At 37.9% G+C, this 26,387-nt stretch overlaps 1 protein-coding gene across 3 annotated transcripts in view; it reads right to left on the minus strand.

Annotated features, from left to right (window-relative positions):
- Exoc6b (exocyst complex component 6B) overlaps positions 1-26,387 on the minus strand; it is a 564,774-nt gene that overhangs the window by 122,861 nt on the left and 415,526 nt on the right. For all 3 annotated transcript variants that reach the window (XR_006150728.1, XM_042699684.1, XM_042699683.1), the window contains one exon: positions 25,703-25,776. Coding sequence is in view for 2 of the 3 variants with exons in the window: in XM_042699684.1 (XP_042555618.1) it covers positions 25,703-25,776 (74 nt within the window). In the remaining variant the exon portion in view is untranslated. The remainder of the gene's footprint in view (positions 1-25,702; positions 25,777-26,387) is intronic.

The raw sequence follows: 26,387 nt of genomic DNA on the forward strand, positions 1-26,387 counted from the left end.
TCATTGCCTGACAACCACTAATTCTATGTCTATGTATTTGATTATTCTGGATATTTCAGATTGAAAGAATTATACAATATCTGGCTTTCTTTTACTTAACACAATGTTTTCAAGGTTCATCTACAATGTGCCATGTGTTACTGCTCTATTCCTTCTGACGAATATTATTACTTTATAGGGGTGTACCACATTTGGTACATCCATTCATGAGTTAATGGATATTTAGGTTGTTTTTACCTTTGGGCTATGGTACATAGTACTTTATGACCATTCATACACAAGTTTTTGCTTAAATCCTTGTTTCAGTTATTTGCGGTATATGCTCAGGAATGAAATTGCTGGATCATATGGCAAATGTGTTTAACTTCTTGAACTGCTAACTAATTTCCACAGAGAGAATACATTTAACACCCTATGAGCAATGTAAAAAGGTTATACTTTTTCTACTTCCTTGCTAACACTTTTTATTTCCATTTTATGATGATAACCATCCTACCAAGTATGAATTGGTATCTCATTGTGATTGTGATTTGCATCTCCCTAATGACTACTGATAGTATCTTATTAGTTCAACTTATTTGAAGAAATTTGACTGCTTTTAATTTTGTATTTCTTATTGTTGGATTGTGAGAGTTCTTTATACATTTGCAAAATATCCCTTATAAGTGATATGACTTTAAGTATTCTTTCCTAATGTTTAGGAAAGTGTGATTGGTAGCACTTTTTCAAACAAAATTTTTTTTAGTTTTTATGAAGTTTAAATTTATTTATTCTTTTCTCACGTGCTTTTCTGATATCATACTTAACTATGATGTTTCCTTGGATACATAAAAGATATGTTCCTTTGGCTCTAATTTTTATTAGAAAAATTCACTACCACAACTGAAACACTATGCTAGACGTTTGAAAATGTTATTTAATAGACACAAATGAGCATGTGCGCACACACATACTCAGAGAGAGTATTTTAGTATGATAGCCATTATCTAGAGGAAAAAATAAAACAAGCTCAAAAGGATTATTTTCTCATCACTGAGTTAGGATGTAATATAGTCAGGTCAAACCCAGCTCTCCAACTGCACTAGACTACACTCTTTTTTCTTTACCACACTGCTCTCACTATTGAACAGTATAATATAAAGTTGGTAATATTAAGTTGGAAAAATGGAATTTTTGATATATAAACTTTCTATTATTTTCATATAGATTAGTACAATTTTGGCCATTTAAACTACACAAATCTATGTCCTTATAATTCTATGGATTAGAAGGCCAACATGGTTGTCAGGAGGCTAAAATCAAGTGTTGGCAGCATAGCATTCTTTTCTGGAGGCTCTAGGGAAGAGTTTTGCCCATTTGAGTTGTTGGCAGAATTTGTTTCCTTGTTGTTGTATGACTCATATCTACAATTCCTTACATTTTGTCAGCTGAGTATCATTTTTAGACTCTAGCAACCACCTATATTCTTTTCTACCTCTTTCTTCTGTTTAAGGACTTGTAGGATTAGATTTGGCCTAGATACCCAGATACTTTAGATAATCCACAATATTCTTCCTAGTTCAGTGTCTTTAAAAGCACATCTTCAAAATGTCTTTTGTTATGTATGATGTTATAAACCTTAGGAATAAGATGCAGACACATTATGGGGGGGCAGTAGGACATTATTTGGCTATAATATACATAAATACATGCATATATTTTCAGCCAGGTAGAAGACAGAAAGTGAGTGAAGAAAGAGGACTAAAAATAGAACTCTGAAATATATTTTTATGGGAAGAATAGAGAAAAGGAGCACCACAAAAAGATACTAGAAAAAGCCAGAGAGGCAGGCCTGGACTAGATTTAAAAGTATACTAATTTTGAAGATTCTTGTGTTTTGTCTATTTGGGACTTAATGACTGCCTTTTTTTTTTTTTTTGTCGGTTGTGGGGCTTGAACTCTGGGCTTGGGCGCTGTCCCTCAGCTCTTCAGCTCAAGGCGAGCGCTCTACCACTTGAGCTACAGCGCCACTTCCGGTTTTCTGGTGGTTTATTGGAGATAGGAGTCTCACGGTCTCTCCTGCCCGGGCTGGCTTTGAACCACGATCCTCAGATCTCAGCCTCCTGAGTAGCTAGGATTACAGGCGTGAGCCACCAGCGCCCAGCTATGACTGCCTTTTTTTAACTTAGAAATAACTTTCTCACAGCTCTTTTTCCTAGTCTTTGAACTCATGGTCCAATCATCTTTAATGATATTAGTTCCTGGACAGTGACCACATAATTTTCAGTTTTGCACATAATATCCTGAAATGTCTCAGAACATACAGCCAATGAGTTGCTAATTTGGCTGACATTCAGGGGTTTCTCTTCCAGGAACATCTTGCTTTAGGCAACAGAATAAAATCATCACAAGAATTCCCTAAAGCAAAGTAGTTGGGGAGAGCTTCTAATACCTAGCAGCAGGTTCCACTGCAGGAAAACAGCACTCTTACCTCAGGTTTTCAAAAGGAGAGACCAAGTAGACCATCTCTTGTTGTCAGTGTTGTTTTTCCCAGCTGAGTCAAGGAAGTTGTCTGAGATATACACTAATGGATTGAAAAGTACTGATCTAGCTAAAATATTTAAGTGAATTCTAGGTAACATAAAAGCTATAAAAAAAACCTACTAAATATCAGGTTTTAAAACATAGAACATGGGAATTCTTAGCAAGCACAAATACAAAATTAAGAGAGAGTCCTTCTTTAAAGAAATTGAGCCTAAAGCTCATGTGGTCAATGTAAAAGGCCAAGAAGATTATATAACCTATTCAGTTTACTTTTTTCATTTTACATGGAAGATCAAAATATAACAAAGTGGCAACTAGAAAGTATCTATTCTTGGCAACATCATAGGCATCATGACTTTCTCTTCAATGACCTAGGTCCTTGAGTGATCCATAAGAGGAAGATATTCTACTGTTAAGTGGATTCTAATCTCTTGGCTATTTTATTCTGGAACCTCAATAAAGGGCAAAAATGTGATAAAATCATGCCAACTATTGCCACTACATGTGGTGCCAGCCTCAGCTCAACTAGAAAGTCAATGAACATCACCTTTCCAAAAGTAATGGGAGATGACTCTAAAAAGACCTCTGATTCTTTCTGAGGACTCAATGTATGTAGAAGACCACAAACAGTACACAACTCAAGATTGGCTAGCTCTGCATAAGAGGCGTTAGGAGGGTAGAAAAGTGTGTGTGTGTGTGTGTGTGTGTGTGTGTGTGTGTGTGTGTGTGTGTGTGTGTAAGTGTGTAGCATGCACGTGTATGTTTAAAATTACCACTGGATTCTAAAAAAAAAATAGGAAAAAGGGTTAATGGTTTCACTCCCACCACATCTGATTTTTTGCCAAGAGTTTTAAAGCTGTATTACCTCATAAAAAAGCAGAAGCCAAAGAATTCTATGAAACCTATGCTTCCCAGAATATGATGAGACATAACTAACATAAACCACAGATATTTTATTCAGTTCCAGACTAAAATTTAAATTAAAAAGAAATCAATGTTTCAAGGAATCAATGGGCCTTTCTGAGTCTCCCAACTCTAGCATTGATACAGTTATCCAGTTGTAGTTAGCAGCTATGAAACCTATCAAGGCGATATGCTGCTGGAGAATAGTGAGCAGTTGCCAGATGCCCTCTATAAAAGTAGTGGGAAATTTCAGCAGGCTAGACCCTCTACTGATCATTCTTCATTCTCTGGGGCTTTGTGGACCTGAAAGAAGCCCTCCAGGACACTGATAATGACAATTATGAGTTCATATTGAGAAAGGGATGAAGAGAAAGGACAAGGGGAAAACTATAGACAGTGCCTAAACAGCTTTATCCAGCTTTCTCTGCCACATCTCAGAATCGGCTATGAAATTTTTAGAGTGTACAGTTTAAATATTTATTGTTATCATTATTCTTTAAAATATCATAAACAATCATAAATACAGAGAAGCCTTCTGCCTCTCCCTTCTGACATTCATTATTCCAGTCTGTCATAATTATTTGGCATCTTTTGATTTTCCCCATTTTCCAGATCTTCTTACATTGTATTACACACAGATGAGAAAAGAAGTCATTCTGTCCCTATGTAATATTAAAACTCACAGCACACTTTTTCCAATCAGGAGTTGATTTTCATTTCTGAAAACATTGCTTTCAAACATGTTCTGTCAAGCTACTTTTGAGTATTTTCAAGTAACTTCTGCAATTCTTGGTTAAGATAGTTTTCTTAAATGTCCCTGCCAACTTAGAGTAAGAGCCTTTGGCATCTGGTTTGTAGTTATTCTCTCCATACTAAATATCACCAGATCATCACCATCATCATCATCATCATCATCATCATCATCATCCTGGATGAAATGTGATTAGGGAGGGACATTTACTACCAGGTATGTGCTCATCTATATTGTAAAGCAAAGAAATTCACAATCAGAAAAAAGTTTTGGAAATATACTCTTGTTACTGCATTGAAAAGTATATAGTTTATTTAAAATACATACTACATACTTTTTGTAGGCCACTAAGTGTCTGAAATCCATATTTTCAAATGATGTATCATTTGTCTCTGTAGAAAAAATTTCTCTAACTACTAGATTATTAAAAGTAAAAAATGTAGAAATTCCTTTCTTTTTCCCCCTTCAACAAATACTTACTGAAAACCTGCCGTGAGCTAGGGGCTTGTTCTTGGCACTAAGAATCAAGTTGTTCACAAAATGGGCAAAATTTCTGCTCTAATGAAAACTTTTTAATGTTGGAAGAACAACTTAAAGAAGATATATAGAATGTAAAATTATCTTAGAAGATGGAAAACTCTTCAGAGAACAATGAAGCAGGAAAAAGGACAGAAAGTTTTGTTTTGATTTTAGTTTGAGAAGGTGGTGGTAGAAGAAGGAAGTTACAATGTTACACAGAAAAAGACTCAATGAAATGAACTTAATGTGATTTAAATAAAGACCTGACAAAGATGAGGAATATCAACTGAGGTATCAAGGTGCAGTCCTCTCAGATGCAAAGGCTCTGAGATGGGAGTATACCTAGCATGGCTGTGAAAAAAAGAAAACTATCAGCATCAGAGCATTGCAGAAGGAAAAATCAACAGAACTGAGGTCTAAGTCATACTGTGCATGTGCACATACCTGTGTGTGTGTGTTTTGTGTGTACTTTACAGGACCTTACAGAACATCAAAAGGACTCTGGTTTTTGCTTTAGGTAAAGCAGAAAGCCCCTGTTGAACTTTAGGTAGGGAGTGATGTGATGTTTTAACTTTTTCATGATGGTTGCCACAGAGTAGCTTGTAGAACAGTAAAGGTAGATTCATGAATACTACTTAAAAATTTCTATTGCATCCCAATCCAGTGGATGGAAAGAAATCATTAAAATTAAATCAGAATTAAATGAATTAGAAACAAACAAAAAAAACATAGAAAGAATCAACCAAACAAAGAGTTGGCTCTTTGAAAAAATTAACAAAATTGACAGACTCTTACCAAATCTTACCAGCAAAAGAAGAGAATTCACCCAAATAAACAAACTCAGAGATGAGAATGGAAACATCACCACAGAAACAACCAAGATTCAGAACATTATAAGGGAATACCTCTCAAACCTTTATGCTAATAAGTTTGAGAACCTGGAAGAAATGGACCTTTTCCTAGCAAATATCAACATTGCAAAACTAAACCAAGCTGAGTTAAACCAATTTAACAGGCCCATTACAAGCACTGAAATAGAAACAGTAATAAGAGACCTCCCATCTAAGAAAAACCCAGGACCCGATGGATTTACAGCGGAATTCTACAAGGCCTTCAAAAGCAGGGCTCACACTAATACTCCTCCAACTCTTCAAAGAAATTGAAAGAGAAAGTTCACTACCAAACTCATTCTATGAAGCCATCATAATGCTCATCCCAAAACCAGGCAGGGACTCATCAAAGAAAGAGAACTACAAACCCATTTCTTTGATGAACATTGATGCAAAACTTCTCAACAAAATTTTGGCCAATCGACTTCAACAATTCATCCAAAAAAATCATAAACCACGAACAAACAGGATTCATTTCAGGGATGCAAAGCTGGCTCAATATACGTAAATCAATTAATATAATTAATCACATCAACAAGAACAAGGATAAGAACCACATGGTTATCTCAATAGATGCAGAAAAAACATTTGACAAGATCCAACACCCCTTTATGATGAAGGCTCTAGAAAAACTAGGAATCCATGGAACATTCCTCAATACAATAAAGGCTGTATATGACAAACCTACAGCCAGCATTTTACTTTATGGTGAAAACTAAAGGCATTTCGTCTTAACTCAGGAATGAGACAGGATGTCCACTCTTTCCACTTCTCTTCAATCTAGTATGAGAATGCGTAGCTACAGCAATAAGACAAGATGCAAACATAAAAGGGATCCAAATAGGAAAAGATGAAGTAAAACTCTCCCTCTTTGCAGATGACATGTTTTTCTATTTAAAGAATCGCATGGACTCCACTCCCAAATTACTCACACTGATTCAAAACTTTGGCAAAATAGCAGGGTATAAAATTAACCCTCAAAATTCAATGGCTTTCTGTATGCCAACAATCAGAAGAGCACCGCTGAAATCAGGAAAGCAACTCCATTTGTAATAGCCCCATGAAAAAATAAAATACCTAGGAATTAACTTAACCAAAGAAGTGAAGGACCTCTATGATGAAAACTTTAAAAAACCTGAAAAAGGAAATCAAAACAGAACTTAGAAAGTGACAAAACCTGTCATGCTCCTGGATTGGAAGGATCAACATTGTGAAAATGACAATACTTCCCAAGGCTATCTACAAATTCAATGTGAGACTTATCAATATTCCAACCTCATTCTTCAATAGAAATAGAAGAGGCAGTCCAAAAATTTATATGGAACAATAAAAGACCCCGAATAGCAAAAATGATCCTTAACAGGAGGAATATCAATACCAAATTTCAAACTCTAGTACAAAGCCATAGTAATCAAAATAGCTTGATACTGGCACAAGAACAGACCTCAGGACCAATGAATAGAATTGAAAACTCAGAAATGAACCCACAGATATATAGCCATCTGATCTTCAATAAGGGAGCTAAAAAAATTCAATGGAAAAAAGACAGCCTCTTCAGTAAGTGGTGCTAGCAAAATTAGTTAATCACTTGTAGAAAACTAAAGCTAGATCCTTATATATCACCCTGCACCAGAATCAACAACAAATGGATCAAAGACCTCAGAGTGAAAGCAGACACCCTGAAAACATTACAGGACCAAATAGGAGAAACCCTAGGTCTCCTTGGCACAGGCTGAAATCTTAATAGAGACCCAGAAATACAACAAATCAAAGAAAGGTTGGACAAATGGGATTGCATGAAGCTGCAGAACTTCTGCATGACAAAGGACATAGCTAGCAAGATCAATAGAAAGCCCACGGATTGGGAGAAGATTTTCATTAGCCATACAACGGACAAGGGTCTCATATCTAAAATATAACTGGAACTCAAAAAATTAAATCCTCCAACAACAAATCCTCAAAGAAACAACTGCCCCATTAATAACTGGGCTAAAGACTTACAGAGAAACTTCTCTGAAGAGGAAAGAAAGATGGCCAATAGACACATGAAGAAACACTCAACCTCTCTAGCCATAAAAGAAATGTAAATCAAAACAACATTGAGATACCACCTCACCCCAGTTAGAATGGCTATAATCAAGAACTCTAATAACAACAGATGCTGGAGGGGATGTGGACAGAAGCGAATCCTACTGCATTGTTGGTGGGAGTGTAAACTTGTTCACCTACTTTGGAAGTAGGTGAGGAGGTTCCTCAAAAGACTCCACATAGAGCTCCCCTATGACCCAGCAATCCCACTTTTGGGCATTTACCCAAATGATCACAAACAAGACCACACTAAAGCTACCAGCACTACTACGTTTACTGCAGCATTATTTACCGTAGCTAAGATATGGAACCAACCCAGAAGCCCCGCAGTAGATGAATGGATCAAGAAAATGTGGTATATATACACAATGGAATTCTATGCCTCCATCAGAAATGGAAAGACTTGGAAAAAATTATATTAAGTGAAGTAAGCCAGGTCCCATGGTTTCCCTTAATTGCAATAACTAGTATATGTCTGAAACAAGCAGAAACGGTCAGATAAGTTGATGTTAGGTGAAATGGACCTTAAGAGAAGGACTCAAATGTTTTTTCTTCCTTCGATTGTTTCTAACATATTAATAAGATTATTTCTTTGTTTCTTTGTATGTCCCTCCCCCATGGTATAACCCCTGTTTTCACTGTATTTGATCTTGGTATAATTCGGGGAGGGGAAGGAAAAAACAAATTGTTTAAATAGGGATACAGGTAGAGCCATTGCAACAATGAGATGTACAAGTCATTATGTCGAAAAAGGAACTTTACAACTTTGGCAGCGGGGGGGGGAGGGGGGGCTGATGAGGGAGTAGGGGGCTGGCGGGGGAGTAGGGATGGTAAGGGGAAACAAAGGAGGAAGCCACAATGCTTGATAAGAAATGTACTTAATACCTTGTTCATGTAATTGTAACCCCTCGGTATGGTATTTTCACAATAAAAAACTCATTCATAAAAAAAATTTATATTGCAAGAAAACACAGAGAAATGATTACTCAAACCAGAAGGGTGATGACAGTTAAGAATTACTGGTCCTGGATATATATTTAAGAGATAAAGCACAGTATTCTGTCAAACTAGATGTAGGAATGGGAGGAAAACAGGAGCCAAGGATGATTTTGAGGTTTCTATTCCTAGAAGCAAAGTATGGAGAAGAAACAAACTATTATGAAAGCAATAAGGGAAAAGCAAGAAGCTAATTTTAGAATATTTATGCTACAAAAGAATGTAACACACTACCAGTATTTTATTATTGTACATGATGATAAGTGTATTTCTGGCAGAAAGAATAAAGCTATGTTACATTTCTGATACATTAATCACTTTCATTCAAAACCTCTCACTGCTCAGCAGGAATTATTTTTGAAGTATACTTTAGAAGTCATTCCTAGGAAGATTTCCACATCTTGAACTGGTTGAGGAGTCTGGATTGGCAATTTGGCTTAATTCTGGAGTTCAATTAATCTGGCCACATATATCTTAGGAGAGGTATAACAAGAATGAAATTTCGGATGAACTCTAAAGGTATATTGGCACTGGGAAAAAATAGTTTCTCACTGTTGAAGATGAATAAAAAGGCAATACCTGATCCTCAACTACAGTGCTCAATAAGGCAGGGACTACGGGTTTCATCAGAAAAGACATTTTTGTGTGGAGCATTAGGAGCAATTTGCCTTTACAGATGAATCATCTTCCTTGGTAGCCCTCCCTCATGGCAGTCATGAGAGTAAGTCTTCATGAATTCCCTTTCCTCATATTCAGTCCTGCTCTGCCCATGGCTGTGACCTGTGCACTTCATTTAACCAGATTAAAGTTAATGAGAATGAAGAGCACAGAGTCAGAGGAAAATGGTCAATCTATTCATTTAGAACTTTTGAGTACAAATATTATTCAGAAATTTAATCGAGTCCCATTTACTTCTGAAGTGACACAAAATAATATTAAGTCAATGCATTCTAGCAAGAGATTATGAAAAATATATAATAGAAACTATGTTTCTCACTGAGGGAGGGAGAATTCAGGGAGAAACAAAACCTGGTGAACTCACAATCTAATGGTGAAGAAAGAGGATTAAACAAGCAATTATAAAAACATTTATAATGAAGGGACATACAAAATGTCAGAGACCCAAAGGGGGAACAATTAAATCTGACTGAAGATGTTGGGAAGGATTTATAAAGGAGATGACATTTGAGCCAAGCTGTGAAGGCAGACAGATACTAAATTGCACCCAGTTTGAGAATTAAGAGAAGTGTTAGAAATATGTCTGGGCAGAGGTTACATGGGTGAAGAATGATAGGGGGAAGAGACTAGAGAGACAAACCGGGACTAGAACTGCTTTGCTAGGGATTTGTCCTTTAATGTTTGGGAAATAGAGAGCTCAAGATTATTTCTAAGTATGTAAGTGCCACAATTATCATTGTGTTTAAAAATAATATGTGGCAGGGGGCTGGGAAGGTGGCTCAGTGGTAGAGCGCTTGCCTTGCATGCATGAGGCCCTGGGTTCGACTCCTCAGCACCACATAAGCAAAAAGAAAAAAGCCAGAAGTGGCGCTGTGGCTCAAGTGGTAGAGCGCTAGCCTTGAGCTGAAGAGCTGAGGGACAGGGCCCAAGCCCAGAGTTCAGGCCCCATGACTGGACCCAAAAATAAATAAATAATATGTGGCAGAGATGGGTGTCAGTAGCTCATACTTGTAATCCTACTAAGGAGGCTGAAACAAGAGATCACTGTTTGAAGCCAACTGAGGCAGAAAAATCCAAGAGACTCCATCCCCAAAATAACCAACAAAATAGACTGGAGGTATGTGCTCAAGAGGCAGAGCAAACCAGCAGAGCAAATAAGCCATGTTAGGACCAGGCTGTGAGTTCAAAGCCCAGTTGCAGCGGGGTAGTACAGCAGAATTCAAGTCTCAACTTTTGTCAAAAACTACAGATGAAGAGAAGAAAAGACCTTCATACTTCATAAAAACAACATTAATTTAACTACCTCCATGCTTCTTATCATTACCTCCCATCAATTTAACTGTTTCTTTTTACTATTATGTTATCCAAGCAGACAGCGCAAGAAGAGATATTTACAGAGACAGAGGAAGGTAGGAGAAAACTACGACTTTTTACTCAGTTCTCTCAGATATTATAAGGGAAGGAAAAATTAACACCATCATTTGGAAGTCTTACTACACTTGTATTTAGAACCCAGGGAGACATGCAAAAACATATACCCACAGTGGGTACTGATGAATTTTTCTTACTGTGTTAGTCAGCTTTCCATTACTACAACTACCTGAGATAATCAACTTATGTTGGCTTATAGTTTTACAGGTCCATAATAATCTAGCCTGATTGCTTTGGGTGAAGCAACATATCATGGCAGGAGTACATGGTGGAGCAAAACAGTTTAGACCACAGCCAAGAAGTAAAAAAGAAGTTGGGAAGTAAGGACTCTTACTGTCCCAAGGCACATCTTGAATCCTGAAGATAGGGATACAGGTAGACCCATTGTAACGAGATGTACAAGTCGTTATGTCGAAAACTGAACTTTACAACTTTGGGGGGGGGCGTGGAGATGGGAAGGGATGGGAGGGGGAAACAAGGGAGGAGGCAACAATGCTTGATAAGAAATGTACTCATTATCATGCCCATGTAATTGTAACCCCTCTGTATGGTATTTTCACACACACACATACAAAAAGTTAGGGCCTTTGCACATCATCTTTTTTGCTTACTTCTAGTGCTCTACTACTTAGCACAACCCCACTTCCAGCCTTTTGGTGGTTAACTGGAGACAAAAGTCTCACATACTTTCCTTCCCAAGCTGGCTTTGAACTGCAGTCCTCAGATCTCAGCTTCCTGAGTAGTTAGGATTACAGGCATGAGCCATTGGCATTTGACTACAAAATACCTTTCAATGTAGGAAAATATAGCAAACTACTTCTAATTAAGTTTAACATGAAAAAGCAAATTTCTTTTCTTTTCCATCATTTCTGTGCTCAGAATTGATGAGAACATTTGTTGCTATTCTTAATTCCTTACTCTCTGGAAAACAGCAGAATTCCCATTATAAACCATCAGCCAAAGGCCTCGAAGTTAGGTTAGGGTTAAGAGATCACTCCTGGTCTCCTGACTTAGCAGTAGTTTAAATAACAATAGTAGTACTATCATTGATTATAAGCTTAAGTATTAAACAAGATGATTATATTGCTTATTTAGTGTTTGCTCTAAACTAACAAGTTATTCTCAATCTTCATTTTATTACTGGAAACTAAATCTAACAGCAAATACTTTTCTAAATATCACAGCCAGTAACACTAGTCTGCTGGGTGCCAAACATCTTAACCACTGTACTGCCTTCCAGCCACTGTAGGGCTTGATTTATAGTTATAGCAGTTGTTTTAATGTGTGAGAAGTTAAGGAGAAGAGGGAGCCACTATAGTGTAATAGAATAAGCAAGAGTTTTCTTTCTCTATACTTGGGGGAGAAGGGTTGACAAACTACTGAATATTGAGCATCTTAAAATGATTCCAGTTTTCTGCTGAACTCTAGAGAACAGATCCCAGGTCACTGAACTCACTGAGATCTTATTTTACTAGATAATGAGTCAGACACCAAGAGCCAAGTTTTCATCTTCTACAGGATATTCTTTGCAATTGTTCCAGTCTAAAATACAAAGGAAACAAACAACAGAAGCTGGCTGAAGAAAGAATTGTCCTTTCAAGTAAATGTTATTCACAAATGTGTCAATGCCCAAGTCCATGTTCATTTCATTAATAAGAATTGTTTAATTGAATCTTAGCATGTTCTATCATCTCTTCCTATCTACATCTTCAATGCATTATTTTACTCTTGAAATCAGCAGACAAAGAACAAAATGATCTTAGTTAATCAATAAGGAGCTACTTTAAGAGATGAGACACCCACTCCACAGATAGGGTGTTTGTTATGTCTGAAACTGCTCTCTCTGCAAATCCTCCACTTGTTGACATTCATCCCATAAAATGCTTCTGCCAGGGTAAAAATGTCTTAGTGAACCAACCTTTCTTCCATGTTCCTTTCTTTCCCTTCTCTGCTTATTCATTCCAAAGTGTGTTGTATTGTTTTACTTTTTGTTTGTTTGTTTTTCATTTGGGTTCCTGTTTCATCTCTGCCTGTGCCCATAGGATTTGACATTTTAGACTGTCCCTTCACTCAGGCGTTTTCTTGTCCTTTCCCATCTGGTCCTACTTCATCCCTTTTCCTACTACTGGTTTTCGAACTTGCCTATAAGGAAGTGTTTTAAACTGGAGATTAGGGTTTGGAATTCTCTTTTTGCCCTTATTTCCCAAGGGCCAATGCTTGTAATTGTAGTTACCAGGTAGCTAATCCTCTCACAGCTAAGGGGCAAAGTGAAATATGCCCCAATCCTAAATCTGGACCTGTGCTGTCACTCTCTGCTGCCCTCCAGCGGCTATTAGTAGGATGTAGTAGTGTGATACCAATTCCAAGACTTGGCTCTGCCGCCCTTTCCTTACATGGAGTATACTTAAGTAGGACATTGAATAGTAGAGTTAATAGAGCTAAAGTCATTGTTCAGAACATAGCAGCTTTCGTTCAACCCATACTAACACACAACCTCTGATACAATGGCTATTCCAAGGAAATTCAATGGAGTACTGTATGATGATTCCCCCTGTCCTTACTGCTATATATTATATATATAATATATTGCTATATATTATATACATATATAATATATTGCTATATATATATAAAATTTTATATATATATATACATATATATATATAAAACTGTGTCAGAAGCCACTAGTTAGCTTTGTTGGTATACATTCGTTTTGAGCCAAATAAGAGAAAGACCACCAGGGCAGGGCAGGAAGTAGGTTTTCTCATAGGCTTCCCAGGTCTTTTATGATAAAGCAGAATGGTATTAACGATGCAGTCTGTAGATGAAGAAACTACTAGAGGCTTAGTATACTACTTTCATTTGTTCTTCATTACCAAGATAGCTGGGATGGCCACATTAAAAGCTACAATCCAGGCAGGCGCCAGTGGCTCATGCATGTAATCCTAGCTCCTCAGAAGGCTGAGAACTGAGGATCACAGTTCAAAGGCAGCACAGGCTTGAAAATCCATGAGACTCTTATCTCCAATTCACCATCAGAAAACTGGAAGTGGCATTGTGGCTCAAGTGGTAGAGAGAGTGATCACCTTGAGCTGAAGAGCTCAGGGACAGTGCCCAGCCCCAGAGTTCAAGCCCCATGACCAACAAAACAAGAAACAACAACAAAAAAAAAAGCTATAACTCTCCTGCTGGAGCAAAGTGAGTAGAGGGGCATTGCAGATCAGACCCACACCATGGAAAGTATATCCTACATACACTCTGGTGAACCTCAAAGTGGTAGGACTTGACCTCCAGGCTGAAGTAGATTGAGCAATCAAGCTTTTGGTTAGGCTCTCCATCCAAGGCTGTGACAAGATGGGCTGATAATAACACTGGACAATGGTAACCCAGATGGCCCATTAGTCAGAAGATTAAACCATATACATACATATATACACACACACACACACACACACATACACACACATATATATATATACAAACACATATACATATATTTGTGCTAGCCCAAGGGGCTTGAACTCAGGGCCTGGGTGCTGTCCCTGAATGGTTTTGCTCAGGGTAGCACTCCACAACCTGAGCCACAGCACCACTTGCAGCTTTTTTGGTTCTTATTTTTTTGTATATATATTTTTACTGTAAAAATACTGTACAGAGGGATTACAGTTACATGAGTAAGGTTATGAGTACATTTCCTATTGAGCATTGTTACCTCCTTTGTTTTTCCCCTACCATCCCTTCCATCCTCACCTCCCCCACCCCAAGTTGGAAAGTTCATTTTCAACATACTGTCTTATACATCTCATTGTTACAATGGGTCAACCTGTATCCTTATTTCAACATTTTGTTATTTCCCTTCCCCTCCCCAAGTTGGAAAAATGAATATACAAGATGCAGGACACCAGAATCAAATACAGTGAAAACAGGGTGATAGCATGGGGGAAGAACATACAAAAGAAACAGAAAAATCACATAGTACATTATAAGTGCATTAAGAAGAACAGCAACAAAGATAAAATCTCTTGGGTCCCTATCTTGGGGTGGTCCATTTCACTTAGCATCATCTGATATGGTCATATGTACATAGCTTTTGACCTATTCTGCTTGTCCTAGACATATACTAGTTATTGCAAATAAGGGAAACCATGGGACCTATGATTGTTTGAACCTGGCTTACTTCAGTTAATATATTTTTTTTCCAAGTCTTTCCATTTCCTAACAAATGGGGCGATGTCATTCTTTCTGATGGAGGCATAGAATTCCATTATACACACACACACACACACACACACACACACACACACACACACACACACACACACATATCTTACATTTTCTTGATCCATTCATCTACTGAGGGGCATCTGGGTTGGTTCCATATCCTAGCTATGGTAAATAATGTTGCGATAAACATAGTTGTGCTGGTAGCTTTAGTACAGCCTTGTTTGTGATCATTTGGGTAAATGCCCAAAAGTGGGATTTCTGACTCATTAGGGGAGCTCTATCTGTAGTCTTTTGAAGAACCTCCATCCTGCTTTCCAAAGTGGTTGAACAAGTTTACACTCCCACCAACAATGCATCGATAAGGGAGCCAAAAAAATAGAATGGAAGGAAGACAGCCTTTTCAGTAAATGGTGCTGGCAAAATTGGTTAAACACCTGTAGAAAGCTAAAACTAGATCCTCATATATCACCCTGCACCAGAATCAACTCCAAATGGATCAAAAACCTCTTAGTCTTTTGGTTATAACTGGAGATAAGAGTCTCATGAACTTTCTTGCCTGAGCTGGCTTCAAAGAGTGATCTTCAGGTCTCAGCCTCCCAAGTAGCTAGGATTATAAGCATGAGCCATTGGTTGTCAGCCAAACCAAATTTTTTTTTTTAAATGAGGAAATATATCAAAATCCTACTATTTTGACTCCAGCAGCCCAGTCTTTCATTCAGCTACCTGAATGAAAAATCTTTACTCATTGCTTTTCACCTTAAAGACCATAGCAGAACCCACAGTGCCTGGTTCTCATGAACCAGAGTTTCCAGATACACAAACTGTCTAGAGGGATGGGACTTGGAAGAGGCCCAGAAGTTCCTCCTCTACCAAACTCAATTATGTAAAAAGAAAGTGTTTCAGGCCTGCATTGCTGCTAAGTGGTGTGTGTCTCCAAAGAGGAAAACCAAAGACCCTGGAAAATATACATTAGAGTTCATCAGGCCTTTGACCTCCCTGTTTAGAATCTACAAAACAAATAAAATCACAATTTAAAAGAGCTGTAAAGGACATGACATAGAATTCTGTACATGCATTATTTGTGTTTCATTTTTATTAGGACATACATAAATACAATAAAGTCCAGATAACCTAAATGCAAAAATAACTTAATAAATGTGTTTCCTGTTTATAAGACTACCATGGTCTCCATGTGATTATCATCTACTGTTAATATTCTCTTTCTCTGCTTTCCAAGCTTTTGAAACAACTAATAACATCAGACTTTAGAATATCTGACCTGTGAGATACTAAAATGACTTCTTCTATAACAAGAGTATAATGACTAAAAAACGTCCTTCCAAATATGCTAGACTTGCATGTGGACCCCTAAATGTCTGGTCTTTTCCTGATACTCAAGTGGCATCTTGTATAATTTTATATACCAAACTACTGTGCTTGTTTGTATTGTTTCATAAGAACCTATGCATCAAAAATGGAATCTGTAGCCAGGCGCCAGTGGCTCACACCAGAGTTCAAGCTAATGACCGACAAAAAAAAAAAAAAAAAAAAAAGGAATCTGTATTAAACAAAAGAACAACAAAAAGGTCCTGAGAAGGTAGAATTTCTGACTTCACCTTCTCCTCAGTTAAGAAACCATAGTCTCTAGCTGGGCACTGGTGGCACAAACCTATAATTCTAGCTACTGAGGAGGCTGAGATCTGAGGATCGCAGTTCAAAGCCAGCCCAGGCAGGAAAGTTCATGAAACTTTTATCTCCAATAAACCACTCAGAAAATTGGAAGTGGCTCCGTGACTCAAATAGTAGAGCACTTGCCATGAGCTGAAGAGCTCAGGGATAGTGCCCAGGCCCAGAGTTCAAGCCCCAAAACCAACAATTTAAAAAAAGGAAAAAAGAAAAAAAAAGAAAAACCATAGTCTCAGAAGTTCTAAAGGAAGCTCTCCTCTCATCATCTAAGATATTGAAAAGTCTCAGTTAGTTACATGTTACTTCCAAGTCATTTTCCCTGAGGGTTCCAGTTACTAAAGGCCCAAGTAAGGTAAAGGGATACCTCTGGTTAGTAAGGGGCTGCTGCAGCATTCCAGGAACTGTCAACTACACTCACCTGCACCCTGTCTTTGCATGTAATGATCTAGTATTGGCTTATATAAAGCCAAAGGTCAAGCCTGCTGAGGAGTATTCCCAGAATGTTTTTATCTAGACCTTTCACAGAACTAGGCACAGATGATATTAGCTCTCCCCTAGTTAGGAACAGGAGTTATTTCCTGTCAGAGCTTCCTTTGATGTTAGAGGTATAATCCTGAGGATTACAGGTACCTGTCAAAACAGCATTGGCAAAATAATCTTATCAAAACAACCAGAAAACACTGCTTCCAAAAACCAAAAGTTTATGTTTTGAAGTTAAAGATCCTATTGATGCCAGGCTGTCAAATCATAACTAAAGTCTTTTTATGAAAGCCTGGGTATCAAAGAAGCAGTCTTTGCCTTGCTCTGGGTATCTTGCCAGAAGACTCTGCAGCTGTCCTTAAAACTAAAAAATGTAGTGGCAATAAAAAAAAAAAATCAAACAAACACCCAAATTCTAGATAAAGTTGCATCCCTTTGAAGGACAGGATTACCTGAAGAGCAAGTATAGGAAACACAGCGGGCTAATAAGGCTTGATTCACAAGTATGAGTAATTATAGAAGAATGTAAGAATGTAAGGTAGGAACCATGCTTATTTACTTGGCATACTGATGAATAATACTTTATGGGTGGGGAAGTTTACACCGATATACAAATACTTCCTGCTGTACATATTACAAAACATGCAATATTACTTACAGAAACTTTTAGTAGTTACACAGCAGAGGAGAGTTCTGTGCTCAATATATGCATATATGTATATGTGTATATGCACACATATATATATATATATATATATATATATATATATATATATATATATATACACACACAAAATCTTCTAATTAGCAAATTCTTTTAGGATATAGTGAATCTGGATTTGATTTCTGATCTACCATCCCTCTACATATACGTGTGTGTGTGTATATATAATAATACAAGATAATTTTTACTAAGATAAAAGCTTGATGGTCGAAATAATTTCTCCCAATCCCACTACTGACTTATCATTGGTAAAGGCATCATTCATTTCCATAACATATCAAGTTATTTGATTTTTGACTCTGGTAGAGGATTCCTAAATTTTATAGGCCATAAATTCAGGTTAATACAAAATCTGAAGGTTAACAGAGTATTTTGGTTGTGCACTGGTGGGAGAGTGTATCTACTGGTCCATACAATTCACTAATAAAAGGATCTCAATTTTCTTCAAAATTTTCTACACCAAGAATATCGCTTTCATAAAAACTTTCTACTACTGTCTACTGCTACCTCCACATTTTTCTTATCCATCAAGATTACTTGATGCTTCCCAGTAAATATTTAAGAAGACTTCAAAAAGCTCTGAAAAGCCCAAGGTAGGGGATAATTTAGAATGGTTAAAGTGAAATATTAAGAAAAGAGCCTATGGATCATATAGCATTTTGATATGTGCTACATCATACATAACCATCTTTTGATAGAAACATGTTTCTACAGAGGTTACCATATAACTATTAAACAAAGTTAAGATGTTTCCATCTGAGTCATGGTGGTAACAACAGCAGGCAAACAAAGGCAGATTTTTTCTCCTAAGAACAGTACAATGTTCATTAAAAATAGACAATTTATTGAACAGAATTAAGATAAAAATGGCAAAAGGAGTTAAAGTTTGACATAGGTTGTTGAGTTGCTCTATGATTTCCCCTAACTGGTGTGGACTAACTGAACTTACTGTTTTACCTCTGTACCTCTGGCAGCAATAGGATGAGAATTTGTTCAACATTCCCAAAGCAATATGCAATTATTTCTCTTAGGCCTTCCAGTTGTTTTTAAGACAGGTTAAGTGTCTGCAATGGAAATGCACTGTGTTTACTTTAGACAGTAGGTTAGAAATTAGGGAATAACTGGCCTAGAGGGAATATCAACAGCACGATCTAAAAAAAGCCCTAGATATCTTGGGATGGTTTACTGTAAAGGAGTTGTTGCCAACAAGCTCCATTCAGAAGGTCTGATGCAATGTCACAATCTAGTTCATTCAGCTTTATTAAAACTTATATACATCAGAAGTAAATAACTGTTGGGCCCAAGGAATGATAGAGAATATGATGTTATTAAGGAACAGAACACACTAAAGTCTTTTCTTGCTGGTCAAAATGTAAGATGAACTGCTATAATTTAAATAAATAGTGAAAAATATCCTAACAATGAACACGAATAACATATATAAAATGTTTCACTTAGTCCACATTCAGAAGTATTTGGGGAAGAGGAGGATAAGCAGCATATTAAAGAAAAGAATTACACAAGGAAACTTAATAGCAGAAAACAAGAAACCAGAGAGATTACAATAACTAAAGGAGAAGTCTAGATCCTAGTTACAAACACAAATTATATCTTTCATCTTCGATAGTAGAATTTTTTCCTTCTTTTCTTAATGTTTAATTCTTTTTCAGTTTAATTCTCTATTTTGCCCCTGATGCTCACAAAAAATCTCTTCACATCCAGGTGCAGGTGACTCAGGCCTGTAATCCTAGCTACTCAGGAGGCTGAGATCTCTGAGGATCACCGTTCAAAGCCAGCCCAAACAGGAAAGTCCATGAGATTCTTATCTCCAATAACCACCAGAAAACCAGAAGTGGCACTGTGGTTCACGTGGTAGAGCACTCGCCATGAGCTGAAGGGCTCACGGATAGTGCCCAGATCCAGAATCAAAGAAAAAAAAAATCTCTTCACAACTTCTTTTTGCATTTATAGCCTCATTAATTTTTAAAATGTTATTGTAAAGGTGATGTATAAAAGGGTTATAGTTACATAAGTCAGGTCTTGAGTGTATTTCCTTTTGAACAGTGTCACCAACTCCCTCATTCTCTTCCAGTTTTTCCCCAGTCTTACCTTCCTCTCAAGTTCGATAGTTCCTTCCCAACATAGTATCTAGTGAATATCATTGCTGTATTGGTTCACCCTTTGTCCCCATTTCTGTGCTTCCCTTTGCCCTCCCCAGATCAGGTTTATATACAAGGCAAAGGGTATAGAAATCAAATGCAGCAACAAAAGATAATAAACCAAAGAAAAAAGAAAGAACTTCAAACAGTACAAAAAAAACCAAAACTGTCTTTCTTTTTTAAATTTTATTTTATTGTAAAGGTGATGTAAAGAAGGATTACAATTACATATCTAAGGTAATGAGCACATTTCTTTTGAACATGGTTACCCCTACCTTGTTTTTCTCATCATTCTTTTTTTTTTTTTTTGGGGGGGGGGGGTCCGGTCGTGGGGCCTGAACTCGGCCTGGGCGCTGTCCCTCAGCTCTTCAGCTCAGGCTAGCACTCTACCACTTGAGCCACAGCACCACTTCCAGCTTTTTTCTTTTTGCTTATGTGGTGATGAGGAATCGAACCCAGGGCCTCAGGCATGCAAGGCAAGTGCTCTACCACTGAGCCACCTTCCCAGCCCCTCTCTTGTCATTCTTATCCTTGATTTGCATTGATTAGCTAGGTCTTAAGTCTCAGGCAGAATACACATTGGAGTTTATTTTCCATTTCTTGAATTTGGGCTGACTCTTAACTAGCTCTAGGCTAGGAGACAGTGGGAGTGAATGCTCTCCTACTTTCAAATCAGCTTGCAGGAGTTTGCATACTTCCTCTTACTTTCTTGGAACTATCAGCTACCTGTAAGTCTGGATTAGGCTGCTCCTGGATGTGAGATTAAATGTAGTAGTCAGTCCTTTGCAATCTAGCAGCTGATTTCTAAGTATGAGTGATCCCTATTGCACCTAAGCTAAATTGCTAAATAATAATAAAAGGCTGTTACTTTAAGCCAATTTGTGTGGGTGTAGCTTATTATGCAACAAAAGATACTAAAAAAAAATGAATCAAATATTTGCTGATTTTCCATTTGCTCCTGGAGGGCAAAAATTACATTATATGAATTGTGCATTTCCATACCATTAGCTTGGGTTTCACACATTGCAGGCATTCAGAATTTGATGAAATAAACGAAAATAAAATTCAAACTCTGGTGTACATCAGCACTGTCTATTTAATGTTTAGGTAAAGTACTCTTTTTTTTTTTTAATGGGAGGGGGTACTAGCACTGTGGCTCAAACTAAGGGCCTGGGTACTGTCCCTTATTTTCACTCAAGACTGGTGTTCTACCACTTGAGCTACAGCTCAACTTTTGTTTTTTTGGTAGCCAACTGGGGATAAGAATCTCGCAGACTTTCCTGCCTAAACTGGCTTTGAACCACAATCCTCAGAGCTCAGCCTGCTGAGTAGCTAGGATTATATATGTCAGCCACTGGCACCTGGTTTAAACTAGGCTTAAAGAGTTAAATATCTAACAATGTTCGGTAGGAAATGTACTCATTACCTTATTCATGTAACTGTAACCCCTCTGTACAGTACCTTTACAATAAAAAAAGAAAAAAAAGAGTTAAGTATCTATTAATAATCCACTATTGGCCTTGTATAATGTCTTATTATAAATCATAGCAGGCCAACATTATTGTAGTGTGCATATACCACTTTACATGCCCCTTTTAAAACAGCTAATTAAATGAGGTCTTAATTTGTCCTCAACTTTTAACATGCATACAAATCTGAATTTTGATTTAAAATACATATATTTTATATTTAAAGTTGTACTGTAATCCTACTTTTATGAACTTACAAACAGAGAAAACATAAAATGTTAAAGAGGACAAATTTTGGGCTTGGTGGTTGAGTACTTGCCTAGCATACATGAAGTCCTGGGTTCGATTACTCAGTACCACATAATCAGAAGAAACCAGAACTGGCACTGTGGCTCAAGTGGTAGAATGCTAGCCTTGCAAAAAACAGCTCGGGGACAGTGCCCAGGAAGCCCCAGGACTGGCAGAAAAAAAAAAAGGCAACTTTTAATTTGTGCTGTCTAATTCACATTATTATCAATAGTGGGTTGTCTAAAGCTAGAAATCTGACAAATGACAAATGTATGTTAATGTACTTTAATTATGAAGGGCTATACAAATGTAAAATATTATGAAAGCTTGTAAATCCAAAATGCCATTTCAGTTTTTTCTATAAAAAGTAGATGAGTGGCATTAGAACAAGTGAAAAGGGATGAACAGTATTTCTAGCTTACATCCATTTTGCTTTCCTAGAAATGACACTCTTTGACAGTGAATACAGAGATGATCTTGTCAAATATTCCATGTTTTCAATTTTTTTTTTTTTGGTCGGTCGTGGGGCTTGAACTCTGGGCCTGGGCGCTGTCCCTCAGCTCTTTAGCTCAAGGCGAGCACTCTACTACTTGAGCCACAGCATCACTTCCAGCTTTTCCTGCTTATGTGGTTGCTGAGGAATCGAACCCAGGGCCTGACACACGAGAGGCAAGCACTCTACCACTGAGCCAACTTCTCAGCCCTGTTTTCAATATTTTAAAAATTGTTATTCACTTGATAGTGTAGGAAATTCTAATGCAAGAAAATACAAGAACATGAGCAAAATGAACACACTCAGAAAGCAGTGAGGCAAATGCTGTCAGTGACAGTGCCAGAATTCCCTTGCTGAACTGCACTGGGGAAGGTCTTATGTTGGTACGTACTCTATGTCCTCTCTCAACTTCAACTTCTTCCTTTACTTTCTGCTGTTCCTACGTAATGTTGACTAGAGAATGGAATTTCAGATAGGACATTCAATAGTAATATAATCTGTGTCACTAATAATATGCCTACAAGAAAAATTGTGGGTCAGTGAGAAGAAAGCCTCCAATTTTGGTCCATTAAAACCAACCATACAAAGACTAGCCGAGGAACAAATTAACAATGCTACACGGAAAATACACCCAATTACAAATATGAAGTTCAATAAATCAGGCATAGAAAGCTTGCCTCTGCCAACTAAGGATACATTAATTAAAAAAAAAAAAAAAAAGAAGAGTGAAGGACTAATGTAAGATAGATTTTAGCCACCTGATGAAACGGCTTTCTAATAATCACCTGCTCTAAAGGAGAACACGCTTTTTGGGACAGAGTTCTCAAGGAGGAAACTGACACAGTCTGGGGTGCTGTGTAGGGGGAGGGGGGATTTGAACTTCAAAACAAAGGCTATCTTATCTGATTTTTAAGAGACGCCTCCATTGTGAAACTTAAAAATTCCATAGAAGGATTTTGGAAAGTACTTCAACAGGATAGTCATTATGTCTCACTTCATGTCAAGGCATCTTCTTTGGGAATATATGCCAGTATTTCTATTTGTGATTTAAATACTTCTATCATTCAGAAGCCTTTTAAAAAAGATGCTCACTTTAAGTAAGTCTTGAAAATGACTAAGATGAATCACAAAGAGATAAAAATGTTCTTACAAAGAATACAAAAGGACCATTTTTCTCCCCTCACAAGCAGTCAATTTACCTGAGCCTGCTAATATAATACAGCCCCAGAGCTAAAGAAGTTGTTCAGATCATCTAGGATGGAAATATATCCCTTTCAATATGCTTTAATAGATACAGGCATAAGTAAAATTTAGATAATAGACTCAACAGGAGAAGGAATCTTTTATTATCAGTAAAATTTCATAATTTTGTTTCTACCCTCAAAATTTTATAGAAGAAACTCTGGTAAAAGAAATGTAATAGCAAACAGGAACTTAAGCAGAAACAACATCACAGCTCACTGAGAGCTCACATACTTGAGCATTCATCCCTGACTCGGATCCACCCTATTTTGGATGTATTTTGTAATTTATCTGCTTAGTTAATATTTTCTGTGAACACTAGTTGTTTCCCATAGGGACCAAAACCACAAACTAGAGAAAACAACCACATTTCCTTCTCATGAATAGTCAGAAAGGAAAAAGTTTTCTTAGATATGTTCCTCTAACAAAATTCAATTTTTGCTTTCCAAGAAAAGCCAATTGGCTTAGAAGTTTCTGAAATAAACAGGGGTGGGGTTAGTGCCCAGATTCCACCCTGCAAAATTTCAGTCATTCCAACATGTATCAAAGGATTAAGAGTTGATTGTCAGTCTGGGAAGGTGGCTCAGTGGTAGAGTGCTTGCCTTGCATGCATGAGGCCCTGGGTTCGATTACTCGACACCTCATAAACAGAAATGGCTGGAAGTGGTACTTGGCTCAAGCGGTAGAGTGCTAGCCTTGAGCTGAAGAGCTGAGGGACAGCGCCCAGGCCCAGAGTTCAGGCCCCACGACCAACAAAAGAGAGAGAGACAGAGAGAGAGAGAGAGAGAGAGAGAGAGACTTGAGTGTCTTGTTTGAGTTACAGCATGCACAGGTAGATTCAGGTCTTAAGTGTGGGAAGAGATAGTTCCATTTATAACCATGCTGGTTATAAGAAAACCTCCACCCAGCTACCCAGCCCCCAGATATTAAGTTGATACACGTTTCTGGGACACAGCCTGAATCCTCAAACTTTGGCGGGTCTACAGACACACAATTTTGTTTTCTGCTCAACAGAGCTTTCCAGAATTGTCATCAGATGACAGATTACACTGCCCATCCACAGGATTCAGGAGTAGTTCAGGCTATCCATTATGGGTTAAAAGCTGTTCCAGCATGAATCAAGTCACAGTGGTAAGGAGACTACCAATACAAGGGGTCCTACAGCTTTAAGAAATACCCTGGGCATCTAAAAGTTTTCAGAATGCAAACTATGTCAGCTCTGAAAACAAGAGGCACTGCATCATTATGGCAGGAGAAACAAAGCCAGTCCCCTTTTAAAAACAGACAACAAAAAAAAAAGATTGTTTTAATAGGAAAGAAGCATCAGTCATTGATTCTTACTTCATTCACACTTTCAATCCAACCCCATCCATCTTCAGAGTGAAGAGATGACAGAGCACAGTTAACTCTCTCCCTTGTGGGGCCCCCACCCATCCTGTTCCACTACATCCAAACCGCCAAGGTCTACCAACCCATCCACTTTGATTTGCAAGAAATAGCCTTAGAGCAACTCTTTCTATCTAATGAGCTTGCCAAAGCTCAGGTATGTCTAAGCACTAACTTTCATCACATTACTTTCATAGGGCTACTTGTCCGGTTAACATGACCAGTTAAGAGTCTTTGCTAATCAACTCCAAAAATGACTAGTTACTTACGGGACACCACATTCTACCAAGGAGGCAATGGGAAGTCTAAAGCCAACAAACCAAACCTACAATCCAGAATAACAAATATTTCATTTTCCTTAAATGTGGCTGGCCACATTATCTCTAGACAAAAGTTGTCCAGGCAGACAGTCTCTGCATCAGTGCACCTGCTTAGCATTGGTCTGTTGAGTTATCTTTTCGCTGTGTCTGCAGAAGTCAACTACAACACAATGGGTCGCATCACTTGAGGGTCACTTGAGTCTCTCTACTCGCTGGATCCCTCCTCCCACCCCCTGCCTTCCCTTCTACCCACAAAACCTTTAACTCCACCAGAGCTAAGGATCCCAGATAGCTAAATAAAAGAGGTGGCCTCAAATACAGGGAAAACCCCTTAGGTCTCCAGTGTGAATCGCCAATGCCAATCCCCCACTCCTCCCCTTTTCCTTAAGACCTGATGGTCTTCAGTCACACATCTTAAAAGAAAAACAAAAAACAAAAACACAAAGACTTACTTGTCTCAAGTCGATGAAGGCCAACTGCAGCGTGTCCTCCTGGAACCCAGGCACCGGGCCGGATCTGGCAAACTCTGTGGGAAAGAAAAGAGGATAAAAAGCGCCTTTAACTAACCATGGACAGGGAGATTGGCAGACGGATGACAGGAAAGACAAGAGAGGCTGGGGGAGAGGAGGACCAAGCTTCTAAGGAGTCATGTCTCTCTCCCTTCAGCTTCTTTGTTTGCCCTTCAAAATTCGTGTCATCAAAACACCATTAATTCCAGCATCCTGACAGCAAGGAAACTGTACTAATTCGACCTGAAATTTATTCCCATGAGCTGCGCTGGGCTTCAGAGTATTTGTTTTGTGAATGGACAAACAACTTGCAAAGGAGGAGGGAGTGGGGGAGAGAAAAAAGTTTTTCCTCTCAACACAATAAAATCTTCAGCTGTGAAACTCTTTTCAGTTCCAAAAGCTATTTATATTTTAGATTGCTGAAGGAATTTTCTAATTTCATGCTTGTCACCTCATACCCTAAGCATTTATCAAAAAATATTCTCTGCCACATCATTAATTATTCCCTCACTGATTATTTGTATTATCTCATGAGTGCCAATACCCCTCCTCTCTCCCCTCCACACACACAACAGAAGCTGCCCCAATCCAGTGTTGGGCTTTTGAGAAAGAGTATTTGTAGATATGA

Source organism: Dipodomys spectabilis, unplaced genomic scaffold (genome assembly GCF_019054845.1).
Source record: "Dipodomys spectabilis isolate Male_0828 unplaced genomic scaffold, ASM1905484v1 ptg000262l, whole genome shotgun sequence".
Taxonomy (NCBI): Eukaryota; Metazoa; Chordata; class Mammalia; order Rodentia; family Heteromyidae; genus Dipodomys; species Dipodomys spectabilis.